The sequence below is a fragment of the Vulpes vulpes genome, chromosome 4, assembly GCF_048418805.1.
Source record: "Vulpes vulpes isolate BD-2025 chromosome 4, VulVul3, whole genome shotgun sequence".
NCBI lineage: Eukaryota > Metazoa > Chordata > Mammalia > Carnivora > Canidae > Vulpes > Vulpes vulpes.
In genome coordinates, this window is record NC_132783.1 from 132,509,231 (window position 1) to 132,529,009 (window position 19,779).

Below are 19,779 nucleotides of genomic sequence, written 5' to 3' on the forward strand. Positions count from 1 at the left end.
TGTAGGGCAGAGCTAGAAAATAAGGATCTTGAAGCAGCAGCTTCACTGTCCTCTTTCCTCTGCAGCTCTGTGCACCTGGAGGGCAGTAGAGAGATACTGTTACCCTGTTATCTGATGGGGGGAAAAGGGGGCTCAGGAATGCTGAGAAAGCAGCCCAAGTCACACAGCAAGAAAAGAAAGTGGAGCCTGGGGATTCTGACAACTGTCCCAATGTCCAGTTCACCTGCAGCTTTCCTGGGGCCCCCACCCCCAGTGGCTGCAAAGGTGGAATTTCTGGGAATTATTGGTAAAGGGTAGGAGATTCCTAACCCACATTTCCCTTGGAGGCCAGGCTTTAGCAAGTCAGACTCTGTGGGCAGGGAGGAAAGCTGAGGTTGCCGGTGGTCACCCTACCAGCTGCCTCCAGGGAGGCCTGCCCCCATCTCTGTCTTGGAGATCAGGCTGGAGGGCAAGGCACCAAACTGCCCCCAAAGAACAGTAGGTTGGGTATTTCTGCTCCAAGATCAGCAGCTCTTCTTTTCAAAAGATGTAACTTTTTCTCTATGAAAATAGGTATAACATTTCCTTACTTGGCGTAGAGATAAAAATGCTAAAGAGATAACTTCAAGCTCACTCTGTCACAGTGTGAAGCTGAAAGACACTGAACACATTTCTGTGGTTCCACTGCAGGCCCGCTTCTCTACCATCTGACCTGGCCAGTGCCACAGGGTGGAGTTGCAGGGGAGTTAAAAGCTTCCAAACAAGAGTCTGTGGCTGTTCTCTCCCCTGACGAACGCTGTCACTAATGTTTCCATGTGTGCAAGGGATAGTTACCGTGAAGAACTGTCCCTGTTAGAGATAGTTGCTGTTAGAGATAGTTACCGTGAAGAACTGTCCCTCCTGGGAGAAGGTTAGGTGGTATGAGGGCAAAAACACATAAGCTTTCGATTCAGAGAAACCTGGATTCAAATCCTGCTGCCCCTACTTTGCAGTTGTGTGACACTGGGGACGTTATTCATTTATTTATTAAACATCAGTTAAAATGAGTTCATTTTTAGATAAGGTTATATGTTCACATGGTTCAACAACCACAGCGATATATACATGTGGCTCCACCTACCCATTTTCTATGTCCCTCCGGGGCCTACGTGTAAGCACTTAAGAGGTTTTTGTTTATCTTTCCAGCATTTAAAAATGAAAATCAGGTATGAATCTGTTTTCTTATTTTCCTTCTTGTGTTCAAAGTATAATGTGCATTTTTCTGCACAATGCTTTTTTTTTTTAATGCTTTAATTGTATAGGAATTATCATTCAAACTGTCAGAGCCTGAGCTTCCTAATCAAGCAAATGGGAATAATTTGCCCACCTTATGGTGATTGGAAAATGGAATAAAACAAGGTAGTACAGGTGGCCTGCCTAGCATGCTGCCCACCTAGCACCTGGCAGAGACTCAAAAAATGGTAATTAGTATTGCTGTTGTCCTATGGGCATGGTAGTGTGTGCATCCAGGGAAGAGGGGAGGACAAAGAGAAGTGACACAACCAGAGAATCTTGCATAAGGCTAAGGCCTAGCACGTACAAGACACCAGATAAATGGCAACATTACAACCAGTCCATACCAAGCACATTCTGAAAGGCTGAATTACTTTTTTTATATTGCTTCTCCTATGTAGATCTGTGCTTCAACACCCTTCTTAATCATATTTGAACTTTTAACTCTACTGAAGGAAAGAAATGGGATATTTATTGAGTTTCTATTATATTATACCTACTGACTTCTTAGGAAGAGGTATTTTGCATATATTAATCATTTAACCTTCCCAGGCATTCACAGGGGTGTGTGAGACTTTGTGGCAGGTAGGAAAAGCAGCCTCATGCAGTTTCTTGGTGACTGGCAAACTACATCTCATGGGCCAAATGTGGCCCGCCGCCTGCTTTCTACGGCTGGTGAGCTAAGAATTCTCTTAAAATTTTTAAATGCTATGTTAAAAGAAAATCAATAGAAGGGTAACATTTGTGACAAGTGAAAATGATATGAAATCCAAATACCAATGTCCATTAGGTCATATTGGAACACTGACTCGTTTATCCACTGCCGCCGCTTTTACACCACAATGGCAATGTTGTGTGGTTGCAACCAAGACCATGAAAGGATTTCCTACCTGGCTCATCACAGAAAAAGGGTGCCAGCTTTTGCCCCAATGGACTGTTCATGTAGATTAAATGTCTTCCTGTGTTTCTCTTGCAGAGACAGCAGGCCCGAGGAGGGAGCCTGGACAGCGGTGAGAGAGGGCAGGGCCTGGACTGTGCAGTCCTCACCTGCATGGTGCAGCTGGCTCAGATCCTGGTTGGAGGTGGCCTGGGCTTTCTGGTCAACAAGGCCGGGAGCGTCATCGTGGTCATCACGGCCTCTGCGCTGGCGCTGATCGGCTGCTGTTTTGTGGCTCTCTTTGTTAGATACGTGGATTAGGTCAATAAAGAGACACTGTCCCTACTCTCAGACACAGGGAAGTACATGGCAGGAGATCAGTCTCTTCTTTTGGCTCTGGAGCTTTGGGGTCTGCCCACTGGATGCCCTGTGTTATGACTTCAGCCTCAACAATCTGCCCACACCTCACTCCTCTGCACAACAGTTTGCCGCTGTCAGGCATCGCTTATCTTAGGAGAGGCTGGGTTCTGCCTCCATTCAGTGGGGCAAAGGCTGAGTGTGGGAGAGAGCGTCTACCTCTCCGGATATTTCCAGCCTTGAGAGAACTCGAGAAGCAGACTGGTTGTCCACATGACAACTGGGTTTATTCTATCATGTGTTTTCTTTTTCTTAATCAGAGGTCCGTATTTTGTTGGAGGGTCATAGTTTTCACTAATTCACCAATACTCAAAATATTACTGATGATTTATTTTTATGATATTAATTTACTGGTATTTAATTCATATTTGATTTCCTCATATAGACAGTCCCTGACTTAACAACAGTTCGACTTACCAATTTTTTTTTTTTTTTTACTTTATGACACTTGGAAAGCAATGCACATTCAGTAGAAACCCATACGTCAAATTTTGAATTTTGATCTTTTCTAGATGGTATGTGGTATGATCCTTTCTCGTGATGCTAGGCAGTGGCAGCCACAGCTCCCTGTCAGCCTCACAATCATAAAGGTGGACAACTGGTACATTGATGACCATTCTGTCCCCATACAGCTGTATTGTCTTTTTCATGTTCAGTATAGTATTCAATAAATTACATGAGATAGTCAACACTCAAAACCACTCTATCTTCCCCAGTCTTCCTTCCTCCCTCTCCATCACATTATCTGTCCTAGAGCTGCAAGGCCATGACTGAGTTAGGGGAGCCATCAGGGACACCACCTGGTCCCTTCCCCATAAGTGTGGGATGATGATGAGCAAATGCTCAGAGGACCCCATGTGACTCAATACCCTGCACTATAAAAGAAATGATACTGAGCCACCTCTCTTGCTTTACCCATCTGTCCCTGACCTCTGTAAGGTTTAAAAATGGAATTATTTGCAGAGTTCAATGTTTATTTCCTGATCATTTCTCCAAAGACTGTTCTGGTGATTGAAGATTTTGAAATCAGTGCATCAGGTGAGCTAGGAGGGTGACCTGCAGCTGAGGACCATCTTACCTGGACCCCAAGAAGTTAAAAGTAGTCATCTCTGGCCAACCACAGGGCATGGTCTTTATTACAAGTGAAGCTCTTTTCAGTAGGAGCAATGGGTGGGGCAGCTGGCACTAAGGTAGGAGCGAGAGCATGCATCCACCACCACCCCCATCCTCATATACACACTCACACACACTCAAATATTCAAATAAACACTGTTCTTTTAACTCAGCTTTCCTGAGGTTTGAATGAGTGGATAGAAGCCAACTTCAAAAGCCTTTAACCACCTTTGAGAACTCAGTATACTGAGTATACTTGTTATCAGTATACCTATGATATGTTTCCTCTCTGGGACAAAAATGTTCCATTCCCAGACAAATAAAACAAATACAGGGACACCTAAATTATGAACAGAAATCCCAGGAAATTCTGTGAAAGAAAAGGAAGCCAAACCGCTTTGCTTCCTTCTTCCCCAACCATGCAGCTGACATTCCAATCTCCAACCTTTAGTCACTGCTTTTCCTCTGCTTCAAATGTCCTCTCTATGGCCCTACGTGAGGGCCCTGCCTGTTTAAATTGCCATTCCTGCCCATCTACATCGTACCCATATTTCTAGGTCCATCTCAAATACTGCTGTGATGAGGAAGTCTCTGACTTCCCAGCAGAGCCAAGTTTTCCATCCCCTATATTCCGATAGCCCTTTCTTTTAGCCCTTACTATGACTTTCAACTCCTTGTTCCATGGCTTATTGACCTCGTGTGCATGGCTGTGTCTCCTTTTAAATGTAAAAGTAATGTATCTAGTTGATATATGTCAGATCAGCACCCCGTACAGGGCTTGGCACACAACTGGCATCCAAAAAATAAAATACATTTGGGCCATTTCCTAGTTTATTTTTTTCTCTTTGTAGTAGACAGAAGTCATAGTCTTTGCTCCCCCCAGCCAGCTTCTCAGAAGCCCTCAGGTGCAGAGGGGACCAGTTTGTTCTTTTTGCAGTGTTCTTTCATGAAGGCCGTGTCCCTAGCCCCTCCTGTGTTTCTGTTACCCATCACAGCAGAAGCACACAATTCAACATACTTTCCTAAAAACCCCAAGCACAGAATTTTATTGTCAAAATTGAAATGGCAAGGTCCTTTAATAAAGAGAGTCTCTCAATATGAGTCTAATATCAGCATCATACATGGATACCCTACCATTCTACTACTGTTTGTTCTTTCTGGGTGTTCACGTGCATGTTTATTTTGTTTGGGGGGACTTGGAGGGGCTTGCGGTTCAATTTTTGTCAGCCCAATTGCTACTCAATATCAGTATCAATAATTTTTCTTCCTAGAGGGCAAAGAAAGACTAATTTGACTACTTTATTTATTTTTTAAAGTAAACTCTACACCCAAGGTGAGGCTTGAACTTAGGTCCCAGCGATCAAAAATCACATGCTCTACTGACTGAGCCAGCCAGGGGTCCTGAATTTGACTACTTTAAAAGGAAAGCATTATTCTGTTTCTAAAAAAGCTGACTTCTCAAGACTGCTCAGGACTGAGATCAGGAAGCTTTTGTTTTTGCGGCAAAGGTATGAATGCTTAGTAATTGCACTGTGTTGTGTCACAGAAAGCAGGATAAGGGATGCTAGGGCTGTGAATGGCCACACTGATCCTTAAATCTCAGACAATACAGGACATATCCAACAAAATTACAAAAATATTTACAGTTTGAGATGCTAAACAGACATGTTTGTATAATGATTATTTATTATATTAAAATAATCACACCAGTAGATGCCCACCTTGCTGGGTTTTTGTTGTTGTTGTTTTTATCCCAAACTAGATCACCAAAGAGAAGAGTAGCACCTCTGTCAAAACTGGCAGTCGGATGGGTAAACTGATGTTTGAACCCCATTCTCTAAGTAGCCTCAAGAAAGGACTCGATTGCTGTGACCAGAAAGGAATCGTCCTAAGAAACGTGTCACTCTTCAGAGATGGCTCCCTGCATCGCCTGGGCACTAAGGAGGAATTCGTAATAGACGCTAACTGTGCAGGGCCCTGGTTAGAATAGGTGGAACTTGGTTAAGGTCGCGTCCTATGGAAATTCTTACTCCCCGCCTTGCCTCCTTCATCTTGTGAGAATGAGAGCGCCTCACACCAGAAATGCTGGCGATCCCTCCGAGCAGGCTCCCTGTGCTCTCTTCCCTTTAGGACAGATCTTTCTGGAGCCTTCCATTCCCTTTCCCATCTCCTACCTCCTGTGAAATTTGCTTCTAGGAGTCTGGTTTCCAGGAGCACCTCCACCCGCCACCCCTGCACATCCCTACAGCATCTCTTAGCTTTCTGTCTAAGCCTACGAAACCCTGGCACAGCCAATCCCTTTGCTGGTTGGTCCAGAGCCTCTATCAAATGGACATTCGGATATTCGAAGAGTGGGGGCCAGTGGGGGGGGCACGGGGGTGTGTGGCTGCAGAACAGCTCCCACTCCCAGGTCGACTCAGATCTTTTCAAGTTGCTCCGGGGCCCAGCTCACCTGCAGCGCGCAGACTGGAGCTCAGCCTTTCCGGGCACCCAGTGGGCTCGGGGAGCCGGGACGCCCGGCCTCTGCTCAGTCACGGAGGGGGCACGTGAGCTGCCCTTTCCCCTTTAGGGCCGGGGCCTGCGGAGGTCTCGGTTCAGGCCCCCGCTCGCCGCAGCCGCTCCCTCCCGCAGCGACGTGATCGCCAGCGCGGCCTGGAGACCAGCATTCTGCCTCGGGGGACACCTGAGCCCGGGGTCCCGCGTGCACACTCTCGCGTGCGGTGCCATAAACGGCAGGTGGCCCGGTGGGAGGTGCCTCTCGCGGTGCCTCTCTCTGGAGGGCGGGGCAAGGTCGTCACCTCTTTCTTCCAGCTCCGGGGAAGTTTCCGAACCAGGTCCCCGCGCGGCCACGCAGCGCGGCCTCCCGCGCCAGGGCGCGAAGGGAGGGCTCCGTAGGCGCCCCCCGCCCAGCTGGATGCGCTTGGAGGACTCGCTCAGGAGCTCCATAGCCGTCTCTGCAGTACACGCACCGAGCTGTCCGCGCACCATTTGGCTGAGCCCCGCTTCCTCGCGCCCCAGTTTCCCTACATTTCGGATTCTTTTCTCCGCTTCTGGGCACCCCGACCCTGCCCAGGGTTGACAGCTTAGGGAGAGGAACAGGTGCGGCGGGGGTGGGGGGAGAAGGGGACGCAGGCTGGTGGCTTGGTCCTGGGGCGCTGATCTGGGCCCCTTTGCCAGCGGCCTCCCTCCACCTGGTTTGGAAGCCTTCCCTCCCCGGGGGCACCCCGCTCCCCGGCCGCCCCTCCCCGCCTCTTGCCAGGCTGCCCTTTGGCCTTTCCGGGTCCTCGTCCCTCCCACCGCCCGGGTGGGCCCCAGCACCTCCTAATCCGCTCTCCCTCTCCCCCCTCCGGGGAGGCCCCTGGGCTCCGACTGCGCGCCCCGGGCCGAGTCAGTAGGCGCAGCTGCTGGGCAGCAGGTCGTAGCGCCCCCCGCTGTAGACCACCACGCCGGGCGGGTAGTAGACCAGGTCGGGCTCCGCGGGGTGGAGAGGCGCCAGGGCCTGCAGCCCCTGATCCTCGGGCTCGGGCTTGGTGGTGGCCGTGAACCGGCGCATGCTGGGGAGCGACGGCGACGCGAGGCGCCAGAGCAGACTCTTGAGCGCTTGGCGGAACTCGCGGCGCGCCAGGCAGTAGAGGACGGGGTTGAGGCAGCTGTTGGAGTGCGCCAGGCACACGCTCACCGGGAACGCGTACACCTGGCACAGGAAGTACTCTTGGCTGAAGGGCACCGCGTTGAACTTGATGAGGAGGCTCCAGGTGGTGAGCGCCTGGTTGGGCAGCCAACACAGGAAGAAGGAGAGGACCACGAGGGTCACTGACCTAGTGACCTTGGACCGTCTGCGGGCGCTGGCTGCGGCCAGGCCGCCCCCCGCCGCGGGGACCCCTCCTTCGGCCCCAGCCACGCGGCGGGCGGAGATGGAGCGCAGCAGCAGCAGGTAGCACAGGCTGATGGTGAACAGCGGAAGCACGAAGCCCAGCAGCACCTTCTGCAGGTGGTAGAGGCCCAGCCACACCTGTCTGTCCCCGCCCAGCAGCCTGTCGGGGAAGCGCACCAGGCACAGCTCGTCGCCCATCACCCTGACGGTGGTGGAGAAGGCGGCGTTGGGCAGCGAGGCCAGCGCGGCGCACGCCCAGAGCAGCGCGCACAGCGCTTTGGCCGAGAAGCCGCAGCCGTGCCCCAGGCTCGGGCCGCAGCAGCAGGCGCCCCGGCCGTGCCCCCGGGGCCCGCGGCTCTTGAGAGCCGAGGCCACCGAGTGGTAGCGCGCCACGCTCATGGAGGTGAGGAAGAAGACGCTGGCGTACATGTTCATGGACGTCACCACCGACACGATCTTACACATGGCCTTGCCGAAGGGCCATCTGAAGTCGAGAGCGTTTTCTACGGCCCAGAAGGGCAGAGTGAGCACGAACTGGAAGTCCGTCAGCGCCAGGTTGGTGACAAAGAGGTTGATGGAGGACTTGCGCCACCCCTGCTGCCTCTTCATTAGGTAGAGCACCAGCAGGTTGCCCGTCAGCCCCAGGGCGCAGACCACCCAGTACACGGCGCTGATGAGCATCCGCACTCGGGCCTCGGTGTCCGCGCTGCCCGCCCCGCCGGGGCCCCGCGGAGGCCCGGGCGCCGCGCCGTCGGGCAGCTCCAGCCCCAGCTCCCAGCGCTGGTCCTGGAGCCGCAGCGACGCGTTGCCGCTGCTGTTGGCCGCCTGTAGCAGGTGCGGGGCCAGACTGGAGGCTCCCGCGAGCTCCTTTCCGCCAGCCTCCTTATTCATGGTGACTGTCGTGGCTGCAGCGCCCCGCGGCCAGCGCAGGTGCCTCTGGGGCGCTCGGGGGGCGGAGGGGGGCGTCAAGGCCAAAGCGAGTCCGACGCGCGGGCGCTCTGTCCGGTGGAGGGCGCAAGGCGTGCGGGGGTGGGGGTGTGGGTTGGGTCCCGAGAATGGGCGCCAAACGCTTCCCCCGCACGGGGTGCACGGCCTTGGGTGCAGGAGCTGCGCTCGGCGTCTGTTCTGGAGGGGAATTCTAGAGCTGAGCGGCGTGACTCCTAAGGCGAGCCAGGGGCGTCCGAGGCTTCTCTGGCCAAGGTCGGAGTCCCCGAGTCCTTGCGGGACGGGTCGGACGTCCCCCACTGCGCCTGTTGCGCCCCGGCCCACACCCGCCCTGCCGCTCGGGACCCCTCCTGGGGGGCTCGCTCCTGAGCTCTCCAATACCTTCGTCGGGTTCCGCTGCTGCTGCTGCTGCTGCCGCTGCTTGGACAAGGTTTCCGTCCTTTAGGAGGAAGAGGAGCTGGGAGGGTTCCGTCTCCCTCGCTCCGAGCCTCTGGAGGTCTCCCGCTGTGGACCTCGCTGCTCCCGCGCCCCCCCCCCCCCCTCCGCAGTCGCCGGCGGGGCCCGCGGAGTCCAGTCGCTCCCGCTAAGCCGAGGCTGCGGGCTCCCAGGGAGCATGCGCGGGGGCCGAGGGGGCGCTTTCCGAGGTGCTGAACTTGCCACGCCCGCGGGCTGCGCGCAGAGCCCCCCAGCCTGCTCCTCCCCTTTCCCACTTCAAAGTTTCAGAAGGAGACGGTGGTGACCTTTTATTTTCCCGTGTTGCTGGAGAAAGCCGGCTTTGAGTTGCGATCTTTCTTATTCCCAAACGTAACTACAGACATTAGAATCTGTTTTCTTCCTTACTCCCACTTTATCTTTGAAATGATCCCGTGTGATGAAAGGGGGTTCTAAAACCTCACGATCTCTTGCCCATTTTTATTTTTGAAAGCAATGATAGTGGCCTCTTTTCATGGCTAGACTGTAAGTCAGATGTCGTGTTTTTACCGAATACACAAGTTCCACTTCTCCTTTAATTACTTAACTTTATTTTCTTAAAGATTTTATTTTTTTAATTCATGATAGACAGAGAGAGAGAGAGAGAGAGAGAGAGAGAGAGAGAGACAGGCAGAGGGAGAAGCAGGCTCCATGCCAGGAGCCCGACGTGGGACTCGATCCCAGGACTCCAGGATCCTGCCCTGGGCTAAAGGCAGGCGCCAAACCGCTGAGCCACCCAGGGATCCCTAAGTACTTTACTTGGTGTCTATGATTGTCAGGATTTTCAAAGCATCCTCGTATAGCAAAATTCTTGATTCCAGTGTTGCCCTCTGCCTTTGGTATATTCTGAGAACTACAGCTAAGCAGAGAATGTATAATTGGTGAGCGGATTTCACAGACGCTAGTTACCACCTGTCCAGCTGTCAGCCCAAAGCTCTCCCACAAATTGGTCCCTCGCATACTCTTTGCCTTGATGCAGTTGAAATCCCTTAAAATTTTTTTTTTACTTATTTATTCATGAGACACACACAGAGAGAGAGAGAGAGAGAGAGAGAGAGAGAGGGGCAGAGACATAGGCAGAGGGAGAAGCAGGCTCTCTCTGGGAAGCGGGATGCGGGACTCATCCTGGACCTTGGGATTAGGCCCTGAGCCAAAGGCAGACGCTCAATCGCTGAGCCCCCCAGGTGTCCCACAGTTGAAATCCTTATAGAGGATTCCGTGAGGCTGTTTTTGGACCACCACTCCTATTATGATCAGAACTCTTTAGCAGGTGTTTTTTTAGACCAGTGGAAGCAAATGCTAAGGAATCTTCTCAGTTACTTTGGACGAGGGGAGCCAGTGTAAACTATTTGAATGACTTCTCAAATTGCAGTTTATTTAAATGCCAGTGCAACTGCTCTAGTGTAAATTGCACTTCTTAGAGTGGACTTAAGAAATTTGAAATATTTTCCTCAACGAAACCGAGACAAATGTATCTTAAGAATAGCTGTCCTCTCTCCTGCAGAGTCCCCAACTTAGAGAGATGAGGCGGATGTGACTTTAAAGCAGAGGAGGTAGTAAAATACTTAGTTAAAAAAGAAATGTGGTACCCAAAACATATGAAGGGAAACTGAAACAGTCTGGATTCCGAAGCAAGGACCGGGTTCCAAGCAGAGAACTTGCTTCGCTGCGGACTCTGGACATCTCCGCTTGCCCGCTAGAGGGCGACAGGGCTTTAGTAAAGAACAACCCAAAAGCAAACCACCTTTGAACCTTCTAATCTGGAGAAGCTCAGCCCTGTTCTGATTATTGCTCCCAATCCACAGGTTGCCTCTGTGGACACCTCTTATCTCCGTTTTAGTAGTCTCACCTTCAAGTTCACTTTTCATTTCATGTTTTACCAGTTCTTTCTCCATCTAATTTTTAGCTCTCCTTTATTAAAAAAAAAAAAAAGTAAACATAATTCAAGGTGTTGTTGAAAAACAAGGAAGACTAGAGCATTCCCTGACAGCCCTTTGCCTCTATTTTCACACCTGTATATTGAGGAATTATAGTTTTCAAGTATTCTGAGGATAAGTACGAAGCAGGTGACATCAGAGTCAGGTGGGGAGCTTGCTAAAAATAAAAATTGTGACTCTCCTCCCAGACCCACACTAGTCCAGAGATTCTGATTCTCAATGGATTTGGAAAAGGGCCCAAGATCACATTTTAAAAGCATTTTTCCAGATGATACTACTTTTTTCCCCAAGTTTGGGAACATCTGGACTTTTATTCCTTTTCTAACTTTCCATGTTAAAAAAATTAGGTCCCCGAAAGTAATTAATGTCCAATCATGGTTTATCACACACCAGGATTGGAAGCAAAGGAAGACAAGGAGATCTTAGTAAGTTTTCCTAATACCACGTTTGGTCCCAACAATGGCATATTCTTCATTGTGGACTGGGAGCGCCAAGTGTTCCTGAGGTACGCCAGACCTTGAATACTAGCCAGCACAACTTAGATTGAGCCCTTAGGAGAGCCTGTTCCCAAGTACTACTCTCTGAGAATGCGGCCAGAATGCTTCTGAGCCTAGAATGTGCTTCATTTCCAAATCTGCTCGCTGAAAATGAACCAGAGATCATGGTCAGGGATTTATAGTATTGCTTAACTAAGTCTTTGTCATGGAAGCAAAAATCCCCTTTCAAATATGAAATGAACTTTTCCAATATGAACTTGAGATATTTTAGACCATTTATCTTAAAAGCATGGGCCGTGCTTTTCTCAAACCTCATCTAAAAAATTGAAGGAGAGAAACATATTAGTTGTGGTTGAGTATCATTTAGTATACAAGATCATAATCTAAATAATGTAATATATAGCCAACAGGTAAGTAAAGGCTATTTGGACACCATATTATATTCTGAGGGTTGCTGTAACAAATTACAACAAAATGGGTTAAAATGACAGAAATTTATTATCTCAAAGTCCTCTAGATTAGAAATCAGAAATCAAGGTGTTGGCAGAGTTGGTTCCTTGGAGACTCTGAGGAAGAAAACATCCCACGTCTCTCTCCTAACTTCTGGTGAGTGTATGTTGATTTCTTGGTTCATAATTGCGTTACTGTCATCTCTGTCTTTGTCCTCAGGTGGCATTCTCCTTTCTGTGTATATCTTTGTGTCTCTGTTTTCTCTCTACAAGGACACCAGTCATAGAATTAGGGTCCACTCTAATCCCATATGACCCCACCCTAACTAATTACATCTGCAAAGAATGTACATTTACATTTCCAAACAAGTTCACATTCACAGGTACTAGGGATTAGGACTTGCACATATCTTTTTAGGGGACACAGTTCTACCCACTACAGGTAACAACTGTGTGCACTGTGCAAAGGGTTTTATCTGTATTTTCTCACCTAATACTCAGAATCAGTGAGTTTGATATTACTATCATCCCGGATCTGATATCCAGTCTTTTATGCTCAGAAATCCAGAGTTGCATGTCCAACTGTTAGCTGGCACTTCTACATGGCTGGTGATTTCCTTCAGATTTCTCAATCTTAGTCAATGGCATTACTACTCACATAACTGTTAAGACTAAAAACCCAAGAGGAAAAAAAAAAAAAGAAAACAAGAGGAACTCTTTATCTCTCATTTCCCCTTTATATCACTTTAACTCAGTCTAGAAGTTCTTATTAGCATGTTCTCAAGAATAAAAACAAAAACAAAACCCCCAAGTTCCTGAATCTATCTACTTCTTTCTATTTTACATTTTTCTCTATGTTAGTCATCTCTTGCTAAATAATAACATGTTAAAAGTTTAGGGCTTTAAAAAACAAACATCTCACCGTTTGTGTAGGTCAGGAATCCAGGTGCAGCATAAGGTCATCATTGGCTCAGGGTCTATCATCAAGCTATCAGCTGGGGCTGCAGGTTTATTTAATAGATTTAGTGGTAGGGAGAGGTATTTTGCCTTTAAGTTCATTCACAAGGTTCTTGATCTTTCACTCTGTGAGATTCTCCATAGGGCTGCTTCACAATGTGGCAGCTGTTTTCCAGCAGGATGAATGATGAGAGAGAGAGAGAGAAAGAGACAGAGAGGAATTGGCATGAAAGCTATTGTGTTTTTATAATCTGGTAAAAGAAGTGATGCTTCCACCACTTCTTCCTTATTCTATTCTTTAGAGGCCAGTCTTCCTTATTCTATTCTTTAAAGGCCAATCAATAAGTCCAGTCCACACTCAAGAAGAGGGGAATTATACAGGAATATGATTACTAGGAGGCAGAAATCATTGGGATCATCTTGAAAGCTGACTACCACAGTAGGGCAGGTTGTCACAATACTCAGCAGGAAACAGGAGCTGAAGGCCACTTGATTGAGTAGTTATCTCAACAGCCACACAGTGCTGGGACAATAAAGACTGAAGTTCAAGTCTGGTTAATTGCAGGGGAGTAAGTAAGCAGTCTAGGCTTTCAGTCCAAACCCCAAAAGATGCACATCCTAAGGGTAAGTTCTCCACTCTATTCTCAACAACCAGAAAATATGCACTTTCTTCAAATACACATAGAATAATCACCAAGACAGGCCACTTGCTGGGCCAAAATCAAGTTTCAACACATTTCAAAGGATTTGAATCATATAGAACATGCATTTTGAGCACAGTGGAATTAAACTAGATATCAACAAAGGAATGATTACTATGAGTCCTCAAATGTTTCAAAACTAAGCCATACATTTTAAACAACTTCGATTAAAGAACTAAAATATAAAGTGTTATAAAATAAATTATAAAATATTTAAAGTAAATAACAATAAAATATGGCATCACATTTTGTGAGATGCAATCCAAGCAGTGCTTAGGGGGAAATTTATAGCTATAAGTGCATATTTTTAAAAAGAAAAGAGCTTAAACATCTTGATCTAAGCTTCCAACTCAAAATCCTAGAGGAAGATAAATACTTTAATTCCAAAGAAAGCAGCAGCATGGGAATATTAAAAATAAGGGTATAAATATGTGGACAGCCCCTACTATGTCAGGGATCAACCTTCTAGTTGTTGACTCACAGAGAGTGGGTGGAGGAGGTCTCAAGAAAAGACCAGAGCAGCCCAACGTGGGGTTACTTAGGAGGCTTTCAGCATATCCACAAAGGAGAATATTTGTTTCTGAGGGCAAAGGGAGGAATGAATAGTCTAATACTAAAACCAGAATCTATTTCCCAACTCCAGGTGGGAGTTGGGAGGGGAAGCCAACTCTAACGGAGAGCTGTGTCCATGGGTCTCAAAGCATACCATTCCCAGAACATTCCCCACTAAGTCTCCCAGCTACCCATCCTTGGATCAAATATCTATTTATCATTTTTATCTTTGAGGGAAATGCAGTAATAAATAACATAGTCCTTGTACCTACAGTTTGTAATCAAGTGGAAAATCAATCATAAGGAATCATGAGATTTATTAGCTTGAATTTCACTGCATGAAATTCAGCTTGGCTGCCTGCTTTCTAATTCACTGCTTGATAACCTCAGTTCTTCCTATGAGTCTTTCACAGATTTCTCTCTGCCTTACATACGAATTCATGTATTCAATAAACATATCCTGTGTATCCAATTTTCTCACATTGGGTTTCAAAGACCTCATCAGTCTATCTATCCATAGAGGGCCTCTCACCTTCAAAAGATGAATCACAACATCTTAATCAGATCACAGCCACTGCTTTACTGCAAGAAGCAGTGACTGAATCAATATAGCCCTTTGCTCTTGGAGACCTCTCAGGAGACTGGGTACAGACTTCAGAGCAAAACAAACAATCAACTAAAAGTGCAAGTCACTGTTTATTGCCACACTCACAGGGGCTGTGAAGCAACAGAATAGGCCTTCTTGTTGCCAAGGAGGTGATCCTGACAGGCACCATTTGGAGAGCGTGGTCAAGGTCGAGAAAGGTGTTCACAGAAGCATCTAGCCCTCAGCCAGCTGTCCTCTGGGCCTCATGAAAGAGTCTCTGAGAGCACAGAGCTGGCTTTCTGTGCTCTTAAGATCCAAAGTGCCGCAAATATTCATCTCGTGGCTGTAGAGATAACCTACACCTATATCTGGCAGAGTGGACAAGCTATGTTGAAACTCTAACCATAAACAAAACCATAAAGAGAAGCTTTATCTTTATCCAGGGTTAACTTCAAAGCCCGTTTGTTGTTATTTTCATGTGTATCTTTTAAAATCACTTTATCCCAAAGAGAGACATATACTGTCCATTGAAATGAAATTGTTGGAGGACTTAGAGACCTTGCTTCATAAGTTTCAAGGAAATATCTTTAATAGGGATTCATAGTGTGCATGCTTCTGCCTGATTTTAAGGTAGGTGTTGGTGACCAAGTTTTCTCTCCATCAGTTTTCCAATGGTCAACAGATAAATGAGTGACAAGGTGAATGAACGGACCCATGGTATTAGATCCCTACAATGGAACTCTCTGCAGAAATAAAAAGGAACAGAGTACTAGGACATAAAATATCCAAATGATTATGCCGAGTGAAAGAAGGCAGACAAAAATTAGTTCATACTGTATGAGTCCACTTATGTGAAATTCAAGAAATTGCTAATGAATCTCCAGTGACAGTGGGGGAGTGGCTACCTGTGGTTGTGGGGTCATACAAGGAGGGACAGGAGGAGGGGACTGCCAAGGAGCAAGAGGAAATTTCCGGTTTGACACATGCACACTAGCACACACATATGCATATACACATATATGTGGTCAAAACTTACTGCGCTGATGGTTTCACAGGTGTGTATATACATGCAAACACATAAAATTATATACTTTAAACACACACAGTTTATTGCACGTCAATTGTACTTCAATAAGGCATTAAAAAGGGGGGTACTATTATGGTATATCTTCACTGCTACCTGAACTAATCCCATTTACTCACTCCAAAGTTTCTTGGGGACATGGCTGACCTACTCTTAATGACCTCAGGAGGATATAAAGAAGCAGTGATGAATAAAGGCAATATTTTTTATTCTGAATCAGTTAAGAGTAAGTTGTCAACTGGATGCCCCTTCACCTCCAAATATTTTCATGTGTATCTCTAACAAACAAAGCAGTCTTCCACATAGCCACAACCCTCAGAATCAGGAAATCCAGTGATCCAATACTAACATCCCATTCTCTGTCTCCTTTCAAGTTTCACTATTTGTTCCAACAATGTCTTTTGTAAGAAAAGGATCTTCAGAATTATGTGTTGCCATTAGGTGTTATCTCTTTGGTCTCCTTCAATGTGGAAAGTTTTCCTTTGACACTCTTGGCCTTTTGAAGTTAAAACACACACACACACACACACACACACACACACACACACACACACCACAGTTATTTTGTAGAATGTCCCTCAATTTTGGTTGTCTGATGTTTTCTTATGATTAGATTCAGGCTATGTATCTTGGGCAGATATTTCAGAGTGATGGTGTTCTTACTGGAGCCTATGTGGTAGCACACAGTTTTGATTGTCCACACTACTAATTGGTGTTTTCTTTGTTTACTTGATGAAGGGGATATTTGCTATGCTTGTCCACTCTAAAGTACTCTTTTTGCCTTTATATTTAATAAATATTTGGGAGGAGATACATTTTAATGCTATAAAGTTACCAACTCATCAATCTTTCTATTCATTTATCTATTTGTATCAGTATGGATTCATGAATTCTTGTGAATCCATGAATAAAAATAAAAAATAATTTTGAAATGATAAAATTATTTATTACTTTTATATTTTTTTGCTTATATTTTCCTAGACTTGGTCAGTGGGGGCCTTTTCATCTTAATTCCTCTCTCCTTTTGATTAGCTCTCATCTTTCTTTGAGTTTTTTTTTTTTTTAAGCAATAAAATGTTTCAGGTTTATCTTCTATCTCTCAAGCCATAGTTCTGAAGTCAGCTGTTTCTCTAAGGAGTCCTGGTTTGCTTTAGAAGAAAATGGTATTTAGAATCCAAAGATCTAAGTGTCAGATGTGCTCAGTGCTGCTGAGGAGTCATTGCTCTAACACCCTCAAGTTGATAGGCCTATCAACATACATGTATACTAATACTTATGCCTATTTATATCTTTATTTCTATGTGCATCTATACAGTCATCAACAATTTTGGGGTCATACCAATACCTTCAGTTGTGATGCAACATAGGGTTTATTCCACTTTTCTTTTTATTTTTATATACTGGTAGTTCTATTTACTGGTAATAAGAAATTTGACTCCCTTATCCTTGCTATGTTTACTTATTTGATCTCCCTGAATGTAACCAATCTCCAATTACCGCCATCAGTTGCTACCATCACCCCACCCCTCCTTATGCTGTCAGTATTTCAACACCCTGCTGGGACATTCCCTCTCAGGTGGATGCCCTCTTCATTCTGCTCAGGTTCTGACACCATGCATTGGGCAGCTATCCTACACAGATGACAGAATTGCTGAGGTTCTGACACCTTTCGATAGGCTCTATCCAGTCCCATATCCCTCACCACCACATGACTTGGGTTCCCTCTGGCAGACTTCCTATGTGAATCTCCCCCCACCAACCCGGTAAAATCTTGTTATATTTCATTTTTATTGGCCTTAAGATGCACTACAAACTGAAGTTACTTTCAATTTACTGCAATAATTTGATCTGTGTGCTACACGTTTTTTCTGAAGTGTGCTGTTTTCTTTCAGCCAATAGTATGTTTCATTAATCAGGATCCATAGCGTTTTCAGCCATGGCTTTCAAAGGGGCATTACCATGGCATTGTTTATTTAATTAAGTTGATTAATTACAACATCAGAAGAATGGTGCAAAATGTAATCCACTTGATACAAAGCCAAGTAACTTTACAAAATCTGCAACGTATAGATTCCATGATCTGCAGATTGAGCCAGGAAGGCGAACTCTCTGGGGGTTGAGGGTACAGAGTGGGCAGTGTTGATTATTGATCCACTTGTGCATTGAATACAATTGGACGGAAGAATAAAAATGAACTTACACTTCTGAGGGTTACAAATATTTATCCCCATCTTCTTTTAAGACTGCAGAGAGGTTTTTTGTTTTTGTTTTTGTTTTGTTTTGTTTTGTTTTGTTTTTTAGAGACACACACACACAGAGAGAAGAGCAGAGACACAGGCAGAGGGAGAAGCAGGCTCGGCTCCATGCAAGGAGCCTGACGTGGGACTTGATCCCGGGTCTCCAGGATCACGCCCTGGGCTGAAGGCAGTGCTGAGCCTTCAGCTGAGCCACCGGGGCTGCCCAAGACTGCAAAGAGGTTTAAAAGAAAATAGTACAGAACTGTCCTATGGTCCAGCAATTGCACCACTAGGTACTCAAGAATACAAAAATGCTAATTCAAAGGGATACATGCACCCCAATGTTTATAGCAACGTTATGTGTAAGAGCCAAAATATAGAAACAGCCCAAGTGTCCAATGCCTGTTGAGTGGATAAGAAGATGTGGTATACATATACAATGGGATATTACTCAGCCATCAGAAGGAATGAAATCTTGCCATTTGCGATGCCATGGATGGGGCTGGAGAGTATTAGGGAAAGCAAAATAACTCAGTCAGAGAAAGACAAATATCATATGATTTCACTCATATATGGAATTTAAGAAACAAAACAAATGAGCAAAGGGGTTGAAAAAAGAGAGAGAAAGAGAGGCAAGCCGAGAAACAGACTCTTTCTTAACTCTAGAGAACAAACTAAGAGTTACCAGAGGAGAGATGGTTGGGGGGATAGGTGAATTAGGTGATGGAGATTAAGGAGGGCACTTGTGATGAGCCCCAGGGGTTGTGTGGAAGTGTTGAACCACTATATTGTATATCCGAAACTAATATTACACTGTATGTTAACTAACTGGAATTTAAATAAAACTTCAGAAAAAAGAAAACAGTATATGTGACAACAATATTTAAACATACGGCTTTTTAAGACAAGGTTGTTTTGGTTTTAGCGTTGGTTTTGGTGGCAGTCACTTTCTTTCGCCTTTACAGTTTTAAAGACAGCTCTGAAAATGCATTAGACTGTCCTTGAATATCAGCTATCCTCTCTGCTTCTATAGGCTTAGTCAGAATGTATGAGCTTTTTGAAAGCCTTCTTTGCTCAGGGAACAGAGGGAGCTCTTGGTGAGGCACCTTACATCTTTTGTCATAATTTGTATTTTTGTACAGAAAATACATCACCATAGTGAACTAAACCACTACCTGAGATGCTCTGATGAGGTCTGTAAGTCAGTATTCTTAGCCTTTCCACTCTTCGTGAATGAGGGCATGACCAGGGGCCTTAAATAAGACAAATGTGTATTTGATTCTGCTTAGTGGCTTGGCGAAGTCTTTTCCTTTTTCTGGACCTCACTACTTCATTCCAGTTTCCCTCTGGATAGTGATGTGATCCTAGGCAAGTTGTACAACCTTTCAGTGTTTCCCCATCTATCAACCAAGGACAATAATAGTACCTACCTAAAAGTTTTTTGTGAAGATTAAATACAGTCATGCACATACAGTGTTTAGCACAGTGCCCATATAAATCAATGTGCAATAATTTTTTTCTGTTCTTAGCTATTACACAATACTTGAATTTTACATGTTTCTGTAGTCTTTCTTCAATGGTAGTATATTTGGATTAGCCAGCTCAGGGATATTTGGACACTCTGTGGTGATTCACAGCTCTGCCCTCTATAGTGGACATTATCAGGAAAGGCAGTTGGCTTATTATTATTATTATTATTATTATTATTACCCACCTTTGTCAACAAGAACGTTTGTTGCCTTTCCCAGTGAGCAGAGGAAAAGTTGAATAGGACTGACTCTCCCCTCCACGCTGAGGAAATACCAGGCTTTGGAAGTATTTTGTAAATTCT

The 19,779-nt window shown here is 45.9% G+C and overlaps 2 protein-coding genes and 1 long non-coding RNA gene across 3 annotated transcripts in view; 1 reads left to right on the top strand and 2 right to left on the bottom strand.

Moving 5' to 3' along the window:
* Positions 1-2,503, top strand: part of SLC45A2 (solute carrier family 45 member 2) — a 30,935-nt gene extending 28,432 nt beyond the window's left edge. Inside the window, exon 7 of the mRNA XM_025984098.2 lies at positions 2,228-2,503. Coding sequence (XP_025839883.1) covers positions 2,228-2,449 — 222 coding nt within the window. The 3' untranslated portion in view covers positions 2,450-2,503. The remainder of the gene's footprint in view (positions 1-2,227) is intronic.
* Positions 2,504-6,934: 4,431 nt separating this feature from the next.
* On the bottom strand, positions 6,935-8,503 carry RXFP3 (relaxin family peptide receptor 3). The gene has a single exon (XM_025984117.2). The coding sequence runs from the start codon at positions 8,421-8,423 to the stop codon at positions 7,047-7,049; it is 1,377 nt and encodes a 458-aa protein (XP_025839902.2). The 5' UTR covers positions 8,424-8,503; the 3' UTR covers positions 6,935-7,046.
* Positions 8,504-11,914: 3,411 nt separating this feature from the next.
* LOC140598473 (uncharacterized) lies at positions 11,915-19,779 on the bottom strand. The gene is made up of 3 exons (XR_012000898.1): positions 19,663-19,779; positions 12,754-12,953; positions 11,915-12,097 (listed from the first exon to the last, which is right to left on the bottom strand). It is a non-coding gene; the product is annotated as an uncharacterized lncRNA (long non-coding RNA).

Coding starts and splice junctions, on each gene's coding strand:
- RXFP3 (XM_025984117.2), bottom strand. CDS start 8,423: ATGAATAAGGAGGCTGGCGGAAAGGAGCTCGCGGGAGCCTCCAGTCTG.